Consider the following 25,992-nt stretch of genomic DNA (forward strand, 5'->3'; position numbering starts at 1 on the left):
TAATTCCTCAGAGTGAGAGAAAAGCTTGTAGAAGATTTTGGGGCTCTGAATCTTCAACCTGCAAACCTTATAGCCCCTTGTTAAAGCCCAAAGTGGATAGCAATGGCATAGAATTTGAAAGGCAAGTTATTTGGAATAGTAAAAATGGGCGTTTGTAATTAATGGGAAAAAAAGAGTAAAGCCTAAGACCAAACCAGACTCCCTGTAGCAAAATTTTGAGGTATTAATATGTGTTATTTATAAGCATCCATCACCACTTTGTGCTCTCTCTGCCCCAAATGTATGCACTGACTAACATAGTCCCCAGCAGCAACTGATACAGTAAGGAAGGGTGCACCTGTAGGCAGATCGGTCTACCTATGTAATGTTTTCACTGAGTAGCATCCTTAAATGTAGGATCTTGGCCTAAGTATAGGTGACATAACCACTTTAACCATGCCTAGATGCAAAAATATCCAGACCCCCCCGGAAGAATATCCACAGTCTTAATTAACCTTGTGAGAAGTCAGGAAAAGATAAATCATGCTTAGTTACTGCCTTATTTTGTTAACGAGAGATAATTGAAAAAACACATGCTAAAGCGATTGCCTAATCATCGCATCAAATCAGTTTTAAAAAACATCAATTCATCAGGATCAAACAGCTGTTTACAAAAAAGCAACAACACACAGAGAACATTACTTGTTTGGGGTGAAACTCATCCACTCCGGACAAATGGTCTTTGTGCACGGAGCTTTGCAGAGCAAAGATCAAGGCTGTGCCCCAGTAGCCTTTGCACTGATTTTGGGAATCAGAACAGCCTTTCCAGTGTTCCATCAGTTCCCATTTAAAGAATGTTTCCTGACCTTTTGCTGTGCATCCTGAGGAACCTCTGATCAGTGCTCCCCTTTACAGCAATAACCCAACCCCATTCATTCTCCCTTTAGTGTCAAGGTAAAGGCAATGAGGGGCCACATGAAAAGCTCACACAACTCTACACTGACAAAGGCAGGACTAGGCCTACTGATGAAAAATCCTTCTGTCACTCCTATCCCCTAATGACATTCTCTTAGTCTAGGTTTTCAGTGAGGAAATGCATGAGCCAAACACATAATGAATTATTTGTAAGTAATTTAACCTGAAGAGTTTTGTTCCAAACTCATATAAAGCTCTGCAGATCTAACAAAGCCTTCAAGATACAACTTATTTTAGGAATCAGCAATATGCTTGAGGCAGAAATCTTGATTTGTAAATACTGTATTCTGGCCCAGCAGATTTCCTTCCTGATAGACCATGACCAGTTCATAATTCTAGGGCAAAACCATGAAGATTAATAAAAAACAGAAAGAGGATTTTAATCAACACAGCCAGCTGGTCTGTGGTTTAGATTATGTTGTGGAAGGGAAAGTGTAACATTAAGACTGAATGAAAAATGCAAAGCACTGATTACCCCACAGGATATCTTTACCAGTTAAATTAACGCTAAACATGAATTTGCAAATCCTGTGCTTATAGTACTGCATGTAGGCAATTGTGATATATTTAACATCAACTAGAAATTAAAACATCTGCCTTTAAAATAATGAGTTTTGTTTTAAATCTTGTTCATAGATGTCACTTCTCTTTCTACGCGTTAACTAAGATGACCTATTTTAAATCTCATCCTTTAAAAGTATTGTAATGAGTTCCTTTTTGGGAGGAAGTAAAGCAGGACACAGGATGGCTGGAAAACAACCAGTGAGGGAAGAGGAGAGGGATCCTACTCCAACCCAGGAGCAGGAAGATGAAGGCTTTTCCAGTACAGGAGCATGCAGTCAAAGGATGGGAGCTGTAGTCTGCACAAGAATAGCTTTGTGTGCCAGGGAGAAGGTGGCTCCTTCAGGAGATTGACCTAGAGAGACAACAGAGGCTGAAGCCTGGCTCCTGTTCATGCTGCCAGCTGCTGCAGGGTGGCGCAAGAAGGGGGGAAACAAGCTGGCTGGACCCAGGCCAAGGAGCAACAAAAGGCTTGTGTGCCATGGCCACATCGCCCTGCCCCGCCAAGCGCCCAGCCTGCAGAGCACCATAGCAACCAGGGTTAAAACTGGGTCATGAAACCTGAAAATGTTCATTCATGTGCCATTTTGACAGAAAGCACGCTATTTGGGAAGCTGGAGGGAGGGGAGGAGGCTATATTTATGAGGATATCAGGGCCCAAAGTGCTGTACATGCATGAATTTTTCGCTTTTTCCAACCTACTCTGGACCTGGGCAAGGCACACTGAGACCACCTAAAGTGCCTTAACATGTCTTGAACCTCGCTGCTGCTCTGCTTGTGTTCAGTAAGTCTCCACATTCCGAGTCTCTCTGGATATCACAGGGCCAGGCATGTATCTGAGTCCAGCCCCTCCAGGGAGCACCCACAGTCTTGACCATCATTCAGCACTTCCCAAAGCTTAACAGGAGGGGAAGCAAGTCAGGGGACAAAATACATGCAACCAAGGACTGGAACATGCTTATGCCTTGGCCTTTCCTTAGAAAGCACTGTTCTTTCACCCAAATGATACTGAGAGCACAGGACATAGCCAGCAGCTGCCACTCCAGGTATTAATTAAAATTACTCATTCCATAGTGAGCAAATGCATCCATATATTAGAAAAAATTAACAAATACTATGCATGCTTAAGAGCAAGGGAGAGGTGTAGAAATGTGACAGTGAAACCTGTTTCTTCCAATTGTGCAGAAAAAAAAAACGTGCTTGCTTTTTCTGGAGAAACATTTTGATAACCTAATCAGAACTTTGAGTTAAAATGCCAAGATCAAAGCATTGGAACCTAAAAGCTAAAGTTAGAGCTATATGCTCCCCGTTGGGCCTGACTTTTCAAAAGTGATGAGCACATGGTTTTACTAAAAGAGGTTCTGTTTGATGAGTCCCAAACATACATAATCCTGACACGAGCATCTATGTATTAATACATTTAGCCTTACAACAATGCCCTACTTCCAGCAAGTGTTCCCCTTCAAGAAGGGAAAATAGTATAAGCAAAGTTTTATTAGTGAGCAATGAAGGCACGAAGGCTTCATAGTGGCCCCAGGTCTACAGAGGAGTGAGACTGAATCCCAACCTCTTTGTGTCAAAGACGTTACCCAAAGCTCTGGATCAACAAACTAAAACTTCCCCAAAAAGCACCATCTTCCCTAAGAAACTTGAGAACCATCACTGAGGATTGTTTTGTCTGGAATTAATTGAATGGTGGCTTTAAAAAGGACATCAGATTTCCAAGCTGATATAATCAACCTCCCTGCTCTGCTTAGTAATAAACTTTAATGTGTTGACCAATTACAATCAAATTCAATAGAGGCTTGGCCATGTCTTGTTTCTACAGGATTCAAGAAAATCTGAAGCCAAGAAGAGAAAAAGACCCAAACTGGTGCCCACACAAACAAACAGACAGGAACAACTTAGCCTTTCCAAAGGCAGGTAGGAATTCTCCATGTGAGAGAGCAGCCAGCTTTTCCCTCAGCTCAAATCAGAGCCAGTCCTGCCTCTTGCCTCATCCAGCAGGTAGGAAATGTGGGAGGAAGCAAATGTCATGTGGAAGAGCAATCCATGAAAGCCAGCAGAGCAGCTGGGATTTTCACAGTCTCAGACTGTCAGCAATACCCAACACAAATCTGCAGGGTATTTTTGCTCTGTAGCACAGTTTAGCTGGGACATTAAAGAGAATTATTCCAAGATGAAGGTAGGATCATTAAATGACTCCTATGAGTTTCCATCAGTTGTGTTCAATGCTTTTAAGTGTCCTATAATGTCATATATAAAAGCCATGTCTTTATAGAAAGCAACATATCATGCAAAAGCCTTAAAGCACTACAAGTAGATTATAAATTATGAATAATTTTCTGTTTATCTTGAAACTAGTTTCTCTACCTACAATGAACTGATGCATTTTAAACATACTATAGCACTCAGATCAACAGAAAAACTGATGTAAATCAGGTTTTCATTTTGCAGCTGGATTGACTCAGGTTCTATGCAATGGATTCGTGATTTAAGAAATCAGTGACTCCTGAGTGAGCAACTACTCACACTCTGAGCAGAATTTAACCCACTAACAATTCTTAATGCAAGTATTTTTCTGATTCTAGAAAGCAAGCTATGATCCATCTGATCCCCACTGAAGATGGTCAGAACACTACTGTTAATATGTCATCCCATTTTAAAAAGTCTTTCAGCTCACTGTCATTCACAGATTTTCTCAGGAGCCTGAAAACTATTCATCACAGCTTTTCAATGCCGAGTATTTAATTTCTCCTGGTTCCTTCCTGGCTTTTGCCAAGGTTGATTTTTGTCACCTCGGACATGTTAGAACACAGCTTTTGCACAGCAACTTGGCATCTTAAAAATCTGAATAAAATCTTCAAGAAAAATACAACACGAGTACAGAACTAGGTGAAAATTCTTGAATAGGCAAAGTAATGTGTCATAAAATCACAACAAGCTTTTTCACAAAGAAAATAGTGGCTATAGTGCATCCCACATGCATCTACCCCAGACTCTGACCACAGACAGTTTTTTGATAACAGGAGACACTGGGAGCTTATATTCTCCTACTGCAGTGCTCTGTGCCACTGGGAAGAGTAATTCAACCCAGAACAGTGTGATGAAAACCAGGTGGATCTAGAAAGATGCAATTTTTGTTTAAAAAGTGCATTATTACCCATGACCAGGTGACACTTCTTAGGTATTACCCTTAGGTATTACCCATTAAAAAACCTAAAGGCACAAACTTCTGATGCTTTTGGATGCAAAGTTCCAAGTCTGTTTAGTCCCTGCCATACTACAGAACATGTGGTCTGCACCATAAATGCTTCCCAAGGCGCAAAAAAACCAAAAAGGGACAATACAAACACATGTTTAAGGTCAAAGTAGTGAGTCATTTAAGGCAAAAAAAAACCCAAACCCACAGACGTTGCAGTTAATCCCAACTGAAGCACATACTTCTAAAAAAAACCCAGTGAGAAGGTCAATCCTTAAAGGAAATCCCAAAACAGTGGCAAAAGAAATGCCAAATGAAGGCATAGAAACAAATGAAACTCTCCCATTGCATCAGCAGGCAATAAATATACAATTAAGACCCATCGATGTTTAAAAAGACCCTCGTCAGCTCTTTTTTAGAGATTAATTTTTCTTCCAAATGTTTCTCTTTCACTGCTAAATAAAGAATTTCATTCAGAGTAAGGTTGTTCAAATGTAACTTTTACATTATAAATCTTTAAAAGCCTACAGCCTCTTCATTAAATTTGTTTTCTTTTCTCTACAGAAAATGAATGATTGTTCCAAACATACATCACAACACTATTTATATTGTGTTTGGTTATTACATCTGTTTTCCTTCTGTCTGAGCACATAATGTGAACTTCCATTCAAATATCTTTACCTTAAAAAAGCATTCCCTAAATATAAGCAGAAAGATTTCTCCCACGCAAGAGTGTATCCATACGGATCTTAGAAAGCTGTGCAGGCAAGACAATCTTCTTCCTAAACATTTCTATTCTTTTGTCAAGCAGCACAAATCACAAACTCCAAGAGAAAATAAATAACCTGCATTTAGGAGTAAATTGTCCATTCTTGCTGTAGAGTTTACGAAAACAAAAGAGAGAGCTGAAAGATACCTCATACAAACAGCAGCAGCGTCCTTAAATCACACAACTGTAATGGCAATGATGATACAGCTTCTGAAATGTGTATACACAAACTGTGGAATTGTCCTGTTGTACTCTTAACTTATAGCACTTACTTTAGAGGGTATTTGCACAGTACTATGTTTCCCTCCCAAAGTTTGGGTTGGTTTAGGGTTTGTTAGCAAAAAAAAAAAAGAAAATAAATAGATTTATATGTAAATAAAGGGCAGAAATTATTAAGAGAAGGCATATGCCTGTAGGACAGAAGCAGATCCTGACTGCAAATATCATTTTATCATCTTACCATCTTCTCAGGATTGGAGTGTATCCCAACTCAGCAGAATTCAAACCCATTTGTTTTTGTCTGCTGTAACTACAATATTATATAACTTCACTATGATTAATGGAATTATTTTATTTACACATCAGATACTCCGTCACCCCTTTTAGAAACAGTTCCTGGAAATGCAGAGCTAGGGTTGTTGTCAAACACTTTATTTTTCTCCTTTATTGTTTTAAAAGTGAAACAAACTTGAGAATGCCGTACAGCTCAGCAGAAGTTTTAGAAAAATATGCAGGTCCATTCACAAGTCTTGTCATTCCTTGTCTTTTCCCCAAAGAACAGAATGATCAACAACATTTTAGTTACACTGCCGATAAAAATAGAAGTAGTAATCAGTAAAAAATACTCCATCAAAATAAGGATCTGTCAAGCAACTTGCAAAACCCTGCAGAACAAAAATAAAGGGGATTCATATAGGATCTTCTCTCAGTTCAAATGCTATTTGTTTTTTGCTATGTTGCCATTTGCAAAGGCTTACCGGTACAGCTACACGGAAATAGTACGCGCTGTCATAGAATTTAGCTACAGGGAGAGTCCAAATATGCTGACGTCCCTAGATAAATGAGAGAGAGAGATTAGATAACCTCATTTCACATTAAATTGGAAAGAAGGATAGGCTCTGGAAATATTTCATTGACAAATGCAGTGCAAAGTAATTATGATAACATGACTTGATAGCTATAGTCAGAATATTTAAAGACAGAAAGTGCTCATTTAAAACCCTGCAAATGTGAGCTTGATCTGATCAGCTCTGTGCAGGAGCTGACAGACATCTGGCTCCTACTGACATGCAGCTGGCTCTGAATAACTGAGCTCCCTCTCTAGTTATCCAAGCTAATCCCACAACAAATAGGGATTGTTCCTGATGTGCCAGGTGGCCCAAGGGCTTCAAGGTGTAATAGTAGCAAATGGCAATTCTGCTGATTTGGTAGTCCTCAGAAGGCAGTGAAAGTTCCTGCACATTTTCTAAAGATATGGGTAACATCTTCACTCAGTATTTCAGAAACAGATGAAGGTAAAGTTTCATGTTGGTTTTAATAGTCACGTACAAATAAAATAATACATTCTCTATCTGAAATGTTTATGCTACATTGAAGAGCACAAAATTCAGTCCTCACCTCTTCTTAACCTAATGATCCAGGGTAACTTTTATTCATCTTTCACTCCTCTCTTCACTTTCTGACATTTTTTCTCTGTTGGAGATGACATGTTCACATGATACAACTTATGTGAGACTGCTGAGTCCAAATGATTGCTGTCCTCCCCTTTGGTAGAGAGTAAGCCTTCCAGTCCCTAGGAAAATCCTCCTGAAAAAAACTCTTCAACTAGGCAGCGTTTCTATTCTGAGACACATCAAGTCTGAATGCTCACTGCAGCTTTAGTTTTTTGATGTGGATTTCAGGTTGATACAGGAAATCTCTTTTACCAGTGTTGGCAGTAAGCTTCACGAATACTTTTACATTGTGAAACTGTCTGGATCTAACTTAATTTCAATTCTGTTGGAAATACAGCAGATAGGTCAAAATGTGGACAATTTTGGCTTTCTGATGCCTTTGCTGCAATTGCAGAGAAGCCTGTAACTTCCCAAAGACATCTGAAAAGTTGATCAGAAAGTCAGCTTAAGGCTGGGGGTATCTCAACTGCTCTAAATTGACAAAGTACCAAAAAAAAATTTAAAATCGATGAAGAACATATAATGTGTGGTACCACAGATCAGAAACGTAAAGAAGACTGTGAAATTACTTCCAACTTCAGGGAGGTTTCTCCTAGAATGTGTTCAGAAATGCTGCTATCCTCGCTTCCACCTTTCCTAGAGCTATAGCCAGAATAAGCATTTCCAAGCAATGTGGACACATCCAGGCCTTGAAAATCTTACATTTCCAGAGAATTTGAAGGGAATCTAAGGCCTTCATCAAGTCATTGGAGATATTCAGAGGTTTTGCAAGATCCGGTCTGTAAGTAGTGTTTTTACTGGGAAAAGCTAACATGTTTTAAAGGCTCTTATTCCTACTGATGCAATCCAGAGAATGACATGCAAACAACTCCTGTTTTTACAATGAAGAATATTCCCTAGAGACACTTATTGGTAAACTCCTGTTCACACAGAAATAACGAGGAACACTACCATTGTTTCCAGTGAATTCAAGGCTTAAAAACTGAAATTCATTAGCCATAAAATAATAATGGAAACAGTAGAGTAGATGAGAGTTTAGAGAACTCTGACTCCTACAGTCCTGGGTGATAAATACTCCCATTTCTTAAGTATCCCTGCAGACACAATGAGTTATAACGGTGAGTTAGGCTGAAGCAGATTCAAAACTGTCCTTGCAGAGTGTCACCAGATAGATTTTTATAAAAAAGCAGGATAATATTGACTCCTACAAAAAGGCTACATCTCATCATGGTCATGTCAAAACCAGCTATGACTGGCAGACTCAAAGTACCATTTGGATTTCTGCTACCTTAATCAAGATCAGAATTTGGCAGCCATTCATTTTATAAAAATGATCCCCAAAAGTCAGAGTATTGCTGCAAAAATCTTACCTGTGTGGTTTCTAGGAACAACTTCTTACTGGTTTTTGAAGAATAATGAGAGCAATAATTTCCAATAGTGACTTCGCAGAGAAATACAATTAATGGTTCTGTGGTGCTTCAAGAAACAGAGAAAAATAATGATCCTTCCCATAATTGTTCTCAAATTAGAAGAATCATACATATAAATACAATATACACATAGGGGAAGAAATCCAAAGAATTGAATTGTAGAAGAATAAAGCACAGGAGCTTACTTCACCGGTTGATAGGAAAGAGATAAACCTAAGCCACCAACCTCTAATCTGGTTCCAATCCCTCCCACAAATGGAGGATGTTTTGCATTTGTAAATCTGGGTGATCTTTACAGTTGTTAAGATAAATCCAGAAATGTATGCTAAAATTCCTCAAACCTTAAGCCTATCCATACCAGAAGCCATGGTACATGACTTTTTACTAAATCAACATGGCATGCTCAAGTCACATGGCTTACATCATGCACAGGTATAACATACCTGTGCCAGAGGGTACCTGGGTATCTAAGCACAACATCAATTTTATGGACAACAGACCCATAAGGGACCTACATAAATAACTCCTATTTGCCACTGTACTGATGCAAATATGACATTAAAAAGAAGTAAATATATACTAGACTTTGTCTGGCAAAGCAGTGGTAAACAGAATTTCATTCAGAATTCTTCAAAAGCAATGACTTCATGGTCAGATCTTCTCCAAGCTATCCCTAGGGGGAGTTTCCAGCACTTCCTAGGTTACCAGATGACTTTTCTGAGAAGAGCATGGACAAATAGAAATGCCTTGGAAATCTAAAGGAACTCAGATATGCCAATGTCAAGCAGAAAAAATGAAAGCAAATGATGGGGAAAAGTTTATTTACATGAATATTTACAGTTCATACTTTGTGCAACAATGAATCACCCCCCCACTAAGTGGGTTTTCACAACATTAACAAGGTATTATAAGAAACATCCATTTTAAAGCATATAATTCATGTATGGCAGATTGCCTGTCCTAGTGGGCTTGTTAGTCGTGTGTATTGTTTTCATTCAATTTTATTCAGCAGGCATAAAGGTTTTTCAAATTTTTAAATTATTTCCTTATCTTGCAGTATTTAGACATGGCAGTAACAAAAATAAGTTTGGTCTTTGTGAAGTGTTTGTTTTTTTTAATTTTGTGGCTTTGTTTAGTGAAAGCATATAGAAAAGGTATATACTGAAAATTCCCCTCCCTCCAACACCACAAACCAATATCCAAAATAAATTCAGTAACTGCTTCAGTAAACTCCAAGTATGATGTATTAATCCCTATATGGGAGGGCTGTATTATTAGATTATAATGGCATACACTTAGAAGACAAATTTTCAGTGGCTGTAGAAAACAAGCAGGCACTTCATTGGGTATTTTTATATTTCCTCTTATCTGGAAAAGGCAGATGTTTACAAAGATAACATCAAAAGACTTGACCTAAAGACAATCTGTAACTTCACAGGGCCCTTTCTTTGGAGAGACTGAAGTCACGCAGTGTCATCAAGCAGTGTTTGGCAGCTGTTATAGTTGTCGCTGGCCTTTCTCAAAGAAGAGCCCAAAAGAAAGGACACTTCTGGGAGAATGCAGGGGAGCTAGCCTGTTATTTGAGAAGAAAATGTCTGCTGACAGGAATAATACTGCTGTTTATTCCTGCTGCAAGTCACAATTTTATTCCTTACCAGAGGTTCCTGCTCAAAATTCCCCTTTACAGGGCTTGGAACAACAAGTGAAATAAAAAGGTGTTCTCTAGAGTTATTTATATAAGTTTATAATGTTCCCAGTAATATTTCTCTAGGAAAAAAAAAATCAAAATAAATCAAATCTTTAGGCCAAAGGCCACAATTCTCCTAACATATGTATACGTGTCCACTCAAACGATCATTAGACTGAACCTTAACACTACTGGATTTTAATATCTGCATGACTGGGGGAAATTGTGACTGGGCTGAGAGCAGTACCGGGCCTATGCTACTGCAAAGGATCTACATTAGGAACTGTGTTGTGCATAGATTTGACCTACTCCTCTTAATATGGGCAAATTCATGTCACGACAGAAGTCAGATAAGAATTACTATCCAAAATATTAATTACTGTCTTATTATGAGGCATTAGCTTTAATTGTACTTACTTTATTTCCAGTGATATTTCTACATCCATGGGCATGTATTTGCTAACAGGAATAACATAACTGTAATTTCCAGACCTGGAAAAGGTAGCATTAATGCACATAGGCTTTTGAGATAAACAATATCTTTGCAAAAATGTGGAAATTGAACTTAAATTTAAAGAGTTAAAAATGTGGAAAGGTATGCTGGATGCTGGAGGAAACAACCGTGAGAAGGAGCCAACAATTGTGAGAAAGAGCCAACCAAGCAACCATGACTATAGTATTAATTAATAGTATTTTATTTCACCATAATAAAGCATAATAAAAAAATTTACCTACCTGCACTGTAGATTTTTACTACAATAGCTGTTGTCAATTCTTTGCTGAGTTTCCAAAATCTGTATGGAACTGATTGTTGTATCAATCCCTAAAAATATTAAGAATAATATTTTATCTTTTATTATTTCAGAAATATTAGATAAGAATATAATAAAACTGCAGTCAATACAGTGCCATCTACACTCTCACTTGCCACTACAGGAGTTGCTGCAGGTCTAAATTAGAGCTTGGTAAAAAGCCTCTGGTTGATTACCTTCATTCTGCCATCAGAATGATGGCATCTTACCTCAGGTAAGATCTTGAGGGAGATCTTACCTCAAGGTAAGATCCTTGGTCAGTTTACAAGGACAGATATGCTGGGCACCTAATATTGTAACATTTTCTTTTGGGCAGACACTGAAAGCTATTTTGATGTCAGTCCAAGTAGAATACCAATGTGTCAATGTTCATTTTAATGTACTAGAAGCCATGCTCATGCAAGTAGCCATTAACTTGAAAAACATTACTTTTGCTCAGAGAAATAATTTGGAATGCATGCAGGAGAGCTAGCTAACTCTTATGAATATTATAATTTCTCCATAAAATGTTGCCTTGAACTTGCAAGAACTTAAGAGTTTTGCAGCATCCTACATATGCAATGAAGGGTATAGCCATGATGGTGTGGCTCTCCTCTGAGGCAGATTAGCCCTGTGGAGAGTTGAGCAGCAAGAACCAGTGTGCTAACACAGCAGCACAGCTTCTGCTGTCACAGCTGGCCTAGAAATCACTGCACTGAACTGCATCCTGAAAAGCTTATTTCTTCTGGATACATCTACAGCGTCCGATCAGTGCAGGTCCATAGTTAAAACCTGCAGCATCTCAGACCCCTAAACCAGCCAAGTTCAGTCTGAACTGTGGAGAGTCCTCAAGTGGATGGAGCTGAACAAGTTTAATCCCCTTTAGTGGACCTAGGCCCATACTGACAATGATCTGGGGAAGGCACTGGGGAAGGCCCAGATGTGGAGGGAGTGTATGGGGCATCAGCAGAGGGCCAGATTCCAGCTGTTGACTACAGCATCAAGCTGCTGATATTTTAAGTGTTGCAGTTTGGTGCAGAAAGCACAAAGAGGACTGGTTCAGCAGGCCCAAGCCTGCTCTTCACATCGCACTTTGAACACTGCTTTTGTGTTTCTGTTCCTCCGTTCTACAGCGACAGTTCCCTGCTTTGCAGAGAAACTTGATGATTATAAGCTGACCTGTGCTCTGATTATAAAATACCTGTGTGATAGTATATACTAAACTTTCAGCATGGAAATATCCACAGGTATGCTTAATTGACAGAAGGAAATTGAGCATGTTAATCTCGAAGAACTAGCACAGGAGAACATTTCCCTGTGACACAGCATCTCATTACAACACATATCACGTAAAACGACAAAGGACCTGAGATACGCAGACATGTAAAAATATCAAAAGAGGAATTATATTTCCCATATTACCTGCTTGTAGTGCATACCAGTATATAGACTTTTTTACCATCGAAATACTGCCTGATCATTAATCAAATACCCCAAAACCCCAAACCTTAAAACAGAGCATCCACATGAACAGAAAAGACAAGGCATACTCCTGCTTATACTGAACAAATGCCAGAGCATGCTGTTCTAATATATGTAATCCACAGATACTGATCTTCATGGAAATGAATCAATATTTGCAGCCCAGACTGGCTCTGACAGCAGTGCACAGTCACTAAAATGGGAGCCTGAAATCAAGCCAGAAATCTTGTGCCGACGAACTTCATACCAGCTCCACTGAGGCAGGAAGTGTCAGGATCCTAAGGTAAGGATGGCCCCTTTCAAGCAGCTGATGCTTTAATCCATTAGGTCAACTGATCCAAACCCCAAACAATTCCTTTATATTGTATCATGTTTTTCTCGCACACAAATACTACACTCATATACTTAAGCATTTTGCTGTATAAGGGTTAGCAGTGTTAAGCACCTTACAAGATTTCAGCCCCTATCAAGCAAAATATCACTTGTCATTTTATTTCATCTGAAGACAAGTCAAGAGTCTCTAGAGAGGGCAGCCAGAATGTCTATAAAAATCTAATAAAGATGTAAGAATAAATTGGAATGACAATAAAATTACAGTGAATCACAGGTCTTCAATAGATTCCGAAGTGTTAATTCCCTATAATGCTCAGTTATAAAGAAACTTCTCTAATTACAGTAGCAGAATTCCAAGCCTAAAGGTAGCTCTTCAGAGTTATACAATTATATATTTCAACAGGTTTTTTATAAAATACGGGACTTACAGTCACTGCCAAGGTCAGGTTTTCCATTATATTTTTTGACTGGATCTTGCTCAGGTAACATGTTATTTCTTTTTCCTGTGAAAGGATGTATGTAGAAACGTCCAAGTTATCCTTGCACAGTTGTAACAGCAAAATATAAATGCAACACCAGGAGATGTTTTGTTACTTATCTCTTAGATAAAGGTATTCATAGCCACAAGACAAACCTTTAAAATACAAAGCACCTCTATTCAGAAGAAGATACATACAGTCAAAAGAGTTTGTAGATAACAAGAAACAAGTTTTTTAAATGCTACAGGATATATAAAACATTAAAAAGATAGTCTAATAGAATAAATTTCATCTCACACACAGAATATCACCAATTGTTATAACACAGAGACAAAGTGAAAGTCAACATCCAGTCAGGCACTTCAGCACAAATCTGATCATAAAGCCACATCTTTCTTAGTAAGAGTAAGAAAACATCATTATTAAGAATAGGCACCTGAAACGCAAACATAGGCCAGGGGAATAAATTAGCTTTTTGAGTGCAAGATGTAAGACATCGATACTGACCCAAGTGAGACACAGCACTTCAGAAGGAGAAGGATGAATCACCAAATTAAAGGAACTAATACACAGCTCTAACAAACATGATCACCATGTTCAGTGATGGCACCTCTATAATTTGGAATATTGAACTAGAGGGGGAAACATAAGATCATGATTTTTATTGTTATTATTCTATTAGTTTTCTCAGCACTTCTGTAGAAAAGTGAACTTTAAAAGCTCTTTTGAATAATCATCACACAGTACAACCTGAGGAAGGCAAATGGCCCTTCAAGACCATGGGAAATGGTTTAAAGCTATTCCTCTGCTTTTACACTAACTGACAGCCAATAATCTATCCAGATACATATTACCAATAAACTGGCATCAAGAAATGTTGATCTTGCCTAAACTAACATGCTTCATCAAACAACATTTCATCACAGGGTGGGGAAGGAAGGAATATTGTATTTCCAGAATATCAAAATGCTCAGTTCCCACATTTTCCAAGGGAAATTTTCTCATTTCAAAATGGCTGTTTAGAACAGAAGTCACTGTTTCATTATATAAAAATTATCTTACAAAAGGAAGAATCAAAATTAATTATTTCACTGAAACAAGATAGCTGGATTGACCTTCCTGTTTTCTTATTCAGTCCAGATTTTGGTTTTCATTTCAGCATTGGGAAAGAAGAAAATCCAGGTATTTCCATGCTATTAGGTGACCAAGAGCACAGAACAACATTACAACTGGAATGTGAGAGCCCAGAGGCAACGTAGCACAAAATTATCTTTGGGATTGCTATAATTTTTGTGTTTTGTTACGAATTTGTGATGTTGCTGCTAATTACTTCTTGAATTCATTTTCTATTTACCTGCTTGTCATACAGTTCTACCAGTTATGCCAACTTAGGTGGTAACTTTTGCATTAGTAATTATCTGCTGTACCATTTCTTTGTACTGTTCCACACACCTAGACAGAAGGCTACTGAACATGTGCAATCAGTTATACATGTACAGTCGGTCTTGAGACAGACCCAAAAAAAAAGCCAATCAGTTCTCTCACTCTTCCTTTTAATTTACAAACTAGTTGCCATATCTTCCTTTCATCACTTTCTTCTGTTTTCTCCTAATAGCCTAGGTGCATTAGCAATGCATTTAACGTTCCCTGACATTTTGCATTTTCATTAACAGAGAATTATTCCACGGGAAAACCTGTGTCCCCTGTTAAAGGTAAAAGATTGCTCACTGAAAGAAAGATGTTCCCCAAGTAGATAAAATACTTCAGCTGCACCTGCTGGCAGGAATATTTATTAAGTATCCTGAATTACTAAACATTTAACAGTGATTCTTTCACAGAGGATGGAGGTAAGTATGAAGTGGAAATGAGAATTTTATATAAAAACCAGTATGAAGGCAGATTTACTTCCCTAAGATCTCAACTGTTTAAATTAAGTCAGTAACCAGGATAGGAATTTATTTTTACTTTTTTTTTACTCATCATAAAATTACCATTTCACTGTCCTTTAAGCTGATGCAGTCCAAACGAAATGTAGAAACCTGGCCCCTGGTGTTATTTTTATTTGGAGCTCAAGTTAACGACTGAGAACACCAGGAACCACCAAAAACCACTGTAGCAGTCTTCAGTACATTATAAACTTCCACTCTGTTGCATACAGTAACTCTGAGGGCTTTTTCAAGGCCCGTGTGGGGTGTGAAGATCCAATTCAATAACAAATATAAAAGTATTAGCACAACCAGAATGTAATGAGGAAAACCATTATCTTCAGATTAGATTCAGATAAACTAATCCAATAAATGTGGTATTTTTATTTTTATTTTTTTTAGCTTCAAGCACTTTCTGGTTTTAATTCAGTTGTTATATGCTATAAGCATTGTGGAAAAAACCTGCTGGTGATTTTTTGTAGTGGTTGTAGCTTGCTATGAATCCATTAACCGTTATCTGAAAGCAATAAATGCAAATGCTTGAAGTTGACCAAATCCCAGCAGGAGCCCTCACCAAGCTTTTATTGTGAGGAAGAGACACCAGGGAGAAACAACACTCTGAAGGGAAGTAAGGACAGCCCCTGGTTACCAGAGACACCTAACATGAAGGGGAAAGCAATAAGCACTAATGGCATGGAAGCAGAGTACAGAAAATGCCCAGAGGCTGAAGGGTATTCATGCTGCTCACCTCCACTGAAATCAATAAGAGTTTGAAAATCTAAATCCTTTGAGAAACCAGATGTTAATAACAAAGTATGAGGGAGAAAGGCCGCATTAAGCTAGATTACATGAAGATGTGCTGAATTTTTGTTAATAAATCCTGTCTTGTGTATAAATGCTTTTGTTCCTACTTGAACACTCCTAATAGCCTTCTACTCAACAAATCTGAGATGCAAGGGATTAGTAGGTACCATGGTTGTACTCAGTAATTGCCTATACCCACTGAATTTGGGTATCACATAGTGGAACGTGTCTGTTAAAAACGAACTCCTAAGTTAGCATTTTATTCAACTGTAATTTCAAATAGTTTCGTATTTGCACAAATCAGACTAATTAGCTGATTCTAAAATATTCACTGTTTGTCTTGATTATTGCCCATTTTAGTTCTTAGCTTTTTGTTCTGAAGAAATTTTCGTTTATTTTGGCTACAGCAACATTAATCAGCTTGTTGGTTTTCCTTCTGTTTGGGTTTCATATTGACATTGTTACCTTCCATCTGGGGATGCATTCAGCTTCATTAACCTTGTACAGATCTGAAATCTTTCTGTAGATTGTGTACTGTGCTGATTTTTCACTCTTGGATCCATGCTTAATGCTATTTGGAGCATATGAGCTTAAGAAGGTAATGCTCTGTGTTTACTCTTTCCACCTAGTATCAAAAGCAGCCAGTTGGGGATAGGCGGCTTTCAAATTTCATTTTCATCTGTCTACAGTTCTCTAATTTGTAAATTAGATTAATATCTTTTTAATTAGTCAACACTCAGACTGTGGAGCAATACAAATCACTTAGGTATAACTTCTTGAAAGCACTGCACTGAGCTGTATCTGCCACAGGGTTTACTGCAGCACTGAGAATCATAAGGACATTTGCATGCAGCTTGTCTGCAGACAACACTTTGCAGTATAAAGAATGGCCAGTGGCCAAGAAAGGAAGAGTATGAAAGCTAGGTTTAGTAATATCAACACTTGCTTCCAGACATTGACAATGTTAAGGTCTAGGAAAGAGGAATACAGCTTCCAACAACTTGTGCATCCCTTTATGCATAAACTCTTTCTTATAAATATTATGGAAGTTCTAAACAGTACACTTACTCATATATTACACACATAACATCAGGCAAACAGTATCTGAAAGATAATTAGTTCCAGTAAAAGTTATTTATTTCATAGGGCTCTGCCTTCAAATACTTCTGTCTACTCTGAAATCCTGCCTGAATAAGCAGAGTTTTAGTTCTAAGTTTTCTGTTTTCTGCCAGTTGACTTTCTGTTTCTGCCCACAAAAAAAAAAAATGTATTATCATCCCACGGTGATACCATTAAGTCTTTTGGGGTTTTTTTACATCTGTTAACCCTCTACCACCTCCAATCAACTCCTGTCCAGCTGTAGCCAGAAGTTAATTAAAGGTGTTAGTGACTTTCTGGTTCACATGAAATCACTTATGGTGAATGGCCAGGAAGAACAGTGACATCTGACAAAACATCTTAGGACCCCAAATTCTTGATGCTGACCAGGCCAGATTTTTCAAAAACACATTGACTGCAGTGCTGATTAGTTGTATCAGGATTTTTTAAATCCTCTGGACTAGGCTCTTTAGTAGGAACCTAACTACCTTCCTCTACACTCTTCATATAGTCTTTACTCACACAGCAAATAACAGAAATTAAAGTTTCAACTTACGTTTCGTCTTTGCATTGGTTTCCTCATAAGTTGGAGATTGGACTTTTGGTTGATGTATTGGACAACAGTAAACCTTGTCACAAGGCAAAATGTCACAGAAATTCACCTCAGGGATCCTGCTGACAGGTTGAGTGCTCTGAGAAATTGTGCTTTCCCCATGAAATGCTAAAGGGGAAAAGAAAGACACAATTCTCACTGGTGCTGTGTGTCTATTGGCATGTTATAGTAGCACAGAAATTGAAAGTCTGTTAGGCACATGTACACCAGCAGAAATACCATACCTGCTGTAGTAGTAGAGTGAGAGAGTAGAACAGAACTTGAGGTACTGCCAATGACAAAAAACAATTCATTAAGAAATGGGCATCAGACTTGTGGACCAAAACAGATTGGTCCACAACCTATTATTAATTAATTATTAATTATTATTAATTCTAATTCACTAACACAAATTTAACTACTTGCCTGTAAACTGGGTGGCTTTCGAAGCGTCTGTCATGAATGCTAAGTAAATACAGGGTCCAGATTGTCAAAGCACTGTAGAAAGAGAATTACTCTGCAGATTTACATCCATCTCTTATGTAACATAATATGAATAATACTTTGACAGCACTTTGTTGAAATGTAGTAGTGTATGAGTTAACTATTTGATCAATTCCCCTCCAGTGAGAAAAATTTCAACTGAATTTAATAGAGTTTAGATCAGATACTTCTATAAATGTATGCATATACTTGTATTCATCACAAAATATGGTCTGTTTTCAATTGTAAATAAAATTGAAACACCAGTTCAAAGTACTCAGTTCACATAGAGATTGTAAGACCCCGAGTTTTGGACTGGAAACAGAAAATGGCAATTTCAGAAGTCCAGAGCATAATTCCCTTTCCACAAGTCCAATGTCCAAGTTAAGCTTTCATAGTCACAGGACTGCCCACTTGCTGAAACAAGTCCAGCTTCATTTCACACAATAGAATCACTCTGTACATCAGAAATTGTACTTCAGAACAGAATAGTTGCATAAAACATGTAAAGTCTCATGAGTTCAGCTTTGCATCTGTCACATGAGCCACCAAGATTCGTTCAAGGTGCACCATACATTGTGACATGGACAGAGATTAGGTGTGTGTTCACCACATGAGTATCTCACTTTTCTAAAACAATTTCAACTATACAGTATTTCCAGGTATAGTCACTGTTAATTTTAACACATTGTGTTATTTGAGTAGGAAGGGTGAGAAGAGCTAAAAAATCACAGTCTTCTTTCTGATAAGTAGAAAGGGGAAGGGAGAAGAACCAAGTCAACTTTTTAATAACTAATTGTTACCATAGTGCCATAATAGCAATCAAAGCTATTACAGTCACCCGGAAAACCTTCATGGAGCAAGACCCTTTTGTCTTTGACAAACAAACCTAGAAAAAAAAAAGATGCTTGGTTAATTTAAGCGACACATGACTAAGCTGGTACTAGTAGGTGAGGGAATACTACACTAGTCTGACTTTAGGTTAACATTGTTTCTTTCACATGAACCATACAAGTCATCCTTATGCAAGGGCCACATCTAAAGAGAAAAACTTCAGTAATGAAAGGCTCCCTAAATTGTGAATGCAATGTGCATTGTTGATAGTCTGGGGACACAAGCACTACAAAGGAAGAGAGGATGGGTAAAAATAACAGCTCCTTCTCTTTCCTTCCTGCCATTTTTCATACTCTTGGAGTATTTAAAAATGAAATTATTAAATCAGCGGTGGCCAGAACTAAGAGATGAGCAGCTTTCAGTATATGCTCCGACCAAGTTAAACCAGGGCCAGTGTAAATACAGAAGACACTATCCACACAAGTAGGATGATTTAGATGATGAAACATTTTATCGTCATTATGGAATAAAGAACATTTGACCTGTTATTTTTCCTTGCTCTTTGGCACTAGCGAAAGCAAGGTAGACAAAAGAGCATTGATTCATTTAAAAAAACAGGACTTGGCAGCCTAGAGAAGACTGTATTGGAAAAGGTCAACTCATTTAATCTCTCTGAAAAGTGATCTCTTCTTTATATATCAAGATATGGACAGTCAGCAATAGCAATGACATCCTATCCAGGTCTTAACCACCTGAAGGACAGCATTAGCCAGTATAAATCAGGAGATACTAACTACAAACCCCAGTGAAAGGCTTCTCCAAGGAAGAAAGCTGAGGAAGAATTATCGCTGTGCAGACTTCCAAACTGAAACGAGCATTTCTGTGCAAGGCTGCACCTTGTGAACACACCATGTGAACACACCTACAAGCTCAACAGCTCTGTCCTGTTGGTGTTCACCTTCACACCATTACACAGTGTGGACCTAGTCTCACACACACAATGTATAGGCAAGAAACAGAAGTGTCTCATACATATTTTCCATCTCATTACAGTTAAGTTTTTAAGTTTCTAGCATGACAGTAATTCTGGGTAATGAATTTTATTCTATATTTAGAAACACAAAAGCTTTCACCAGTATTTCAGCACTTACAAAACCTCTTTCATAGGCATGTTTCATATATTCAATTTCACTCACCTTGCTGGATTTTAGCGGGACTGATTTTTTTGACGGCAAAAGACTAGTAGCTCGACTATACCTGCTGTAAGAAACAAGAGCTTTTTAACATTCAAATGCTTCAGCAACTAATAAATGAAAAAGCGACATTTTCAATAGGGTGTTAGTCACTTGCTTTTGCAATTTCAACATTTAAGAAGAGAAAGGCAGAAGTGTTGTCAGATTCGTTTTAAAGAACAAAGACCTCCAGTTAATTCATGCAGGTGAATGTTATTAAATGCTACATTTGGTTTCAAAGAAAATTTGGGGAAATGATTTAGAAATAGGAAGCACTTGTCACTTCCACTGAAGAACTAATGATGATTTCTCCTTGCAGAAGCAGCTCTGCAGATTTCTCTTAGCAATTTCCACACTCAAGGGCTGCAACTGGACATAATCTACACTTTTGTCATGCAGAAGCAGTTACAAAAACTACACAATTTAACAGCTATTCCAAATATTAATTTTGTCAGTGAGTTAAGAAATATGAGAAATTGGCATTTTTTGCACTACTTCAATGCTGGAAATGAGCTGAGCTCCACTGTCAAGCAGAACTGGTTTTCATTTCCACCACCAAGAGCACTTTACCAATCTCTGTGCCAGCCATCAGCAAACATCCCAGACAGGTACCTGACTTTGCTCTCTTCACTGAAAGTTGACTTTAAACTGTTCATTCGTTTCAGCCTGGCCAGTTTCCTATTCCACTGTTCCAATTCTTCTATTCTGACTTCAAGATTGTTGGTTAGTTTACAAAGCTGCTTTACAGCACCAACATTCTCCATAAAGATCTGATCCTGAGAAGAAAACAATGACAAAAGGAGATACAGTATATTCATCAGTCATATGTAACAAGAAGTAATGAATATAGAAGTCACTTATGTAAGGACACATTGAATAGTTAAAATGCAAACACAAGGTACCTCACTGTAAATGGAACACACTTATGACTATAAAACCGTTTTTGCTAGATTGTAAAAATTGTTTATGTTCTCTTCATGGTAAATTGAAAATGAGGACTTGCAGAAGAGCTTGAAGAAGCTTTGTAAACCAAGAATTATAACTATATTTTATCTGCATACTGTGTTGAATTTTAAACCTTAACACTGTGACAACAGGCATCTACTATTTGATTCATAGTGCTGCCTTAGTGTCACGATCTAACACCACTGCTCTTCCGCGAGCACCTAGAAATCAGCTACAGTTTGGAATCCTGATCAAATACAGCAAATTTTACAGAAGTCTCCTTTTCAACAGCATCTCTAGAAAGTGCTCTCCCCACAGCTTTAATCAAGGTTTCTAATTCATGCTTCCCTTATATGGAATATAGCATAGCAAATTTAACCTACGAATTTAAATTGCTTGTAGTCTATCAAAAGAAAAAAGCAAAATGCAGTATTTTGAATAGATATTTTCTCCAAGTTCGGTGATACAAACTTGTGTTTTCTATAGAATAATGAAAGAATGCATTATTATAACTAATACAGAATCATGTTCATGACATCATCCAGACAAGACAGTTACCAATCTGTAAAACCTCCCTTTTCCCATTATCAGCTTTAAGCAGAAAAAGGCTGGGAAGTGGTCCTTTGACCTGTGATGAACTGTACACAAGAGAGGGGCCTCTCTGAGCAATGTTCTGGACAAGCGCTGTCTGCAGTCATATGTAACTGGACTCTGCAACTGAGAGTCCATTGCAGCCCTATTTCTACAGGAAAATGAGGGGAAGAGAGCACAGGACAACAGACTAAGCCATTGTTTCCAACCTGTGAGCATGGTAATTACTTTGTGCACCATAAAAATTCTTCAATATAAGATTTGGAAGCTATAGTAAGGATTTCAGATGGCTAAAAGAAACCACCTTCCCACAGAGCACACAGAGCTAGCATTTGTGTTTGGTATGAAGTGATTACACCAGGGTTAGAGTAAGGAAGTTTTTATTTAACAAATAGAGTTCTGTCATTATTCACTTCTGGAACACTTAATTCATTTTAACACTTAAACACAAAAGAATGTTTTGGAGTCCCACTTGTTGGACCAATGCTATGAAATCACTATTGCAGAAATGTTTTTTTCCTTTTCTCTTTCATTGTATGTTTATTTATTATTGTAATGAGATTTTAATGTAAATACTTTTTGTGATTATAAGATTCAGCCATTTACTAACGTTTGGTTGTTCAGTTTTTTCTCAGGGACTTGCAGAACATGATTTTTATAAATACTTGTGGAGGAATACAGCTTTGTATAAATCATAGCGTGTCTTTATAGCTCCAGATACAAAAAGAACGGTCTAAATACACCCCTCCAATTGCTCTCTCAAGACCATACCTTGTCAACCATGAGAAAGTTTTCTATTTTTTCTCCATCATTACAAGCAACATCTCCAACTTCTCTAACAGCTTGAGGTAAAAGCTCCTTCACTTCTTGAGCTATTATTCCTGTTCACAAGATAACATAAAGTCAGGAAACACAGCAGCATACTACTGACCATGGTTGTGTGCTTTGAGTTGACCATCCTGTAAGCTACAGGTAGGGCCAAACATGATCTAGAATTTGCCTATGGTAGGAAAATCCAGGATATCACTTCCTTTTTTCCCATTCCACAGAAAACAAAAAGAAACCTTTAGAATTCCTGTTTCTCTGCAATAAAAAAATTGTTTGTGATTAATTAAACTTCTGTGAAAATACACTTCTATTTTTAAAAATTGAAACAGAAGCTGGAAAATTACCAGAAATGCTTAATCGTGGCATTTTTGTATCATTAGAAATACACAGCACAGGATGCAATTGTAGTATTCTAAGAAATGAGGATGAAATAGAAAGGGTGTTAAAAGATACTGCGATACAATGAAAAACAGTGGAAGTTAATGAAAAATGGGAACAGAGCTGACTGAATACCTGTTTCATGGGTGTTTTTTATTCCCATAACAGATGCAAATTCAGGCTTGTAGTCATACTCCACCAACCTCATTTGTGTTATTCTTCTCAACTGCTCATTTGTGTCAACCTAGTTGGACAAATACCAGGATTCACATGTTGAAACACTAAGAATGTCATGTCATCTAGGACATCACTGAGCTAGAACAAGCCTGACATGGCGACTTGGTCAATCTTCACATCAAAAAATATGCACAATCTTCCCATTCCCCATTAGCAGAGTGCTATTTGTACTGCAAATAACCCCTCAGTCTGACAACTCCTGCTTATGCAGATACCCCAAGCTTCTATAGACAGCCTCTTCCAATGTCCAGAGGCGATGGCTCTGCAGAGCACAGTGGTGCATCTGGTTTCTTTAGGCCAGCATTTTAGCACACCCAGGATAAAGAAGCTGCTTCATGTGTCAGAACAATGATCCACACGTGTGCTGTGGTGCAAACATAAATGGCCTAAATACTCCACAGCCTCACCTCCCGGATATTCTGCTTTGCTCGGCTGTCAGATGGATGCATGACTCTGCCCATAACTTTGGCATTTCCACAGACAACCAGTGCTTCATCTGGTGCATCTGTGTTAATTCCTACTCGACCGTGATAGACTGTTGTCTCTGGAACATGTCCTCGCTGCCACAGTACATCACTGTCATTCTCAAACTGCCCTGGGTTAGATGCCTGCAAGAAAAAAAAATGTTTAAAGATATAGTATACTATAGATGTACTATTGCTTATTCAATTCAGGGAAAATGAAATGCTAAGTCTTTAATATTTAAATTGCATTCAAGAGCTTTTTTAACACACCAACAGAAAAAAAAAATGTGGAGTCACTTCTAAGTGTCTCTGCTCACACAACATTGGCCTCACTGTTTTTTCCCTTGAATTCTGCTTTGTTATCATCTTATACTAATCTGTCAATGTCCAAAGCTTTCCAAATTTTAACTTTGACATTATGGCACATAACCAGTCTTTATTTACCAGCAAATTTTAGCGGAGGCTGGAAATCAGAAAAGAGCAAACAAGGAAGAGATTAAACACATGTGGTTCACCAAATACTCTGTAATGTTTTCAATTAACTTTAATTTCATGTCAAGGAAACAGAGCTTTTCAAGAACAATAAAACAAAGCAGTGCATATTAATTAGAAAAAGCATTTGATTTTAATACTTGATTTTGTTATTAAAAGCAAACCTTTGAATACAGGCTTTAAAATTTTACTCTGGAAAAAATACACTCATGATAAAAAGTTCACACTCATTTAAAGAAGCCAGGCTTTCACAAGGCTTTGCCATCTACAAGCCATGGTGCTGTGTGCTTACCACTGTTTGTCACAATTAGAGCATGATCTGATATGCCTGATAACCACTACTCACCTCGTAGTTCCATTATGTTTGAGTGTATAAAGGGCCAGAACATGAGTTGCTTTCTCTCACAGTGCATTTGCATAGCTTTGCCACTTTAAGTTAACCAGTGGTTGGCTCACTGTACCCTGCCAGTGAAGCCCTGTCAGACATCTGGAAAACTACTTTTGGTTTTTCCCCTTTCCATCTATCCTGTTGATTTTTCACCACTTCAGTTCACACCCTCTTTACCCTTCTGCTTTTCTGCCTTCTTTTTTCTTTGTCTGGAATAGTGGCCAGGTTTGCAAAATCTCATTCCTGGACTCCTATTAAGAAACTGTCTCACACGGAAGTAGCGCTCTTCATCGACATTTCAGAAGAATCTAACATTAAACATGGTACAAAATTCTTGCATAAAAATATATATAAGGTAACAATAATCCCAAGGATGTCTCAAATGTAAACTTTTCCAATTTAGTAAAGAGTTGATATTTGTAACACTGCTAGATGTAGAAATTCAGATGAAAGCAGTATTGTGGAAATTAATGGACAAAAAAAAAGAATTAAATATGCAGGAATGATACAAACACAATGATCAGTGTCCTGAAATAAAAGAACCCACTGCAAGAGCCAGCATGAAACTTCTCATCAGGGCAGAAAACTCCTGAACTCCAAACACTGCTTTCAAAGCCTTTTCACAGCTCCACCCAGCCATACTGCCCTCCAAAACCCAACCCTAACTGCAGGAAGAAGGTTTATGGCACAAGAGAACACAAAGTTATAGGCTAGACAAAAAAGCAGCCATGAGTGAAACCACCTGGAAGCCCTCATCTCCCGTTAGAAACCTCTGTGCAACACCATGCATACTGGGGATTTGCACTTTAGCTCTCTCCAAACCTTAATGCTAAACCAGGCTGTAATTGCAAGCCTAGGAAGACAAAAAGGACCCAAGGAATGGCCTACAAATGCTAGGACTAAAGGCTTTTGACAGTCCTCGCTTTTTCTTTAGGAACCGCTTTTAATACACTACAGCTCCCAGTTTTACTTGAATCGGGAAGGACAGGCAGCGGATATGAGGAGGGGATGTCACCCTCTATGTTAATGACCAGTTGGAGTGCACAGAGCTCTGATTGGGAATGAATGAGGAGCCAACTGAGAGCTTAGTTAGAACTAGAGGATGTTTAAAGTCCCTTCCAACCCAGACCATTCTATGACTCTAAACTGCCTGCTCTTCACCATAAGACAAGGACTAGAAAGACACTGTGCAAATAAGAAGCAGCTCCTTGACTGGCCCACACAAAAAGTTCACTGGACTGCAGCCTTTCAGAGGCCCTCATCCCTCTCAGCTCCACTACATGGCACCTATGGATTTTCCATCTTTCTAAGCCATAAACATAAATAACCATAACCTGATG

The 25,992-nt window shown here is 38.1% G+C and overlaps 1 protein-coding gene across 1 annotated transcript in view; it reads right to left on the minus strand.

The window, feature by feature from the left end:
- Nucleotides 1–5,775: 5,775 nt before the first annotated feature.
- The window catches only part of MYRFL (myelin regulatory factor like), a 36,850-nt gene continuing 16,633 nt past the window's right edge, over nt 5,776–25,992 (minus strand). Inside the window, exons 10-24 of the mRNA XM_061368008.1 lie at nt 23,716–23,916; nt 23,207–23,315; nt 22,637–22,746; nt 20,942–21,105; nt 20,294–20,357; nt 19,067–19,152; nt 18,208–18,278; nt 18,026–18,073; nt 17,745–17,909; nt 13,311–13,385; nt 11,012–11,099; nt 10,694–10,768; nt 8,530–8,635; nt 6,464–6,538; nt 5,776–6,370 (exon numbers count right to left, since the gene is read on the minus strand). Of these exons, the coding sequence (XP_061223992.1) occupies nt 6,284–6,370; nt 6,464–6,538; nt 8,530–8,635; nt 10,694–10,768; nt 11,012–11,099; nt 13,311–13,385; nt 17,745–17,909; nt 18,026–18,073; nt 18,208–18,278; nt 19,067–19,152; nt 20,294–20,357; nt 20,942–21,105; nt 22,637–22,746; nt 23,207–23,315; nt 23,716–23,916 (1,524 nt within the window). The 3' untranslated portion in view covers nt 5,776–6,283. The remainder of the gene's footprint in view (nt 6,371–6,463; nt 6,539–8,529; nt 8,636–10,693; nt 10,769–11,011; nt 11,100–13,310; nt 13,386–17,744; nt 17,910–18,025; nt 18,074–18,207; nt 18,279–19,066; nt 19,153–20,293; nt 20,358–20,941; nt 21,106–22,636; nt 22,747–23,206; nt 23,316–23,715; nt 23,917–25,992) is intronic.

Source organism: Neopsephotus bourkii, unplaced genomic scaffold (assembly GCF_033783945.1).
Source record: "Neopsephotus bourkii isolate Nb327-2 ecotype Australia unplaced genomic scaffold, CSIRO-AGI_Nbou_v1 NB_1423, whole genome shotgun sequence".
Lineage (NCBI taxonomy): Eukaryota > Metazoa > Chordata > Aves > Psittaciformes > Psittacidae > Neopsephotus > Neopsephotus bourkii.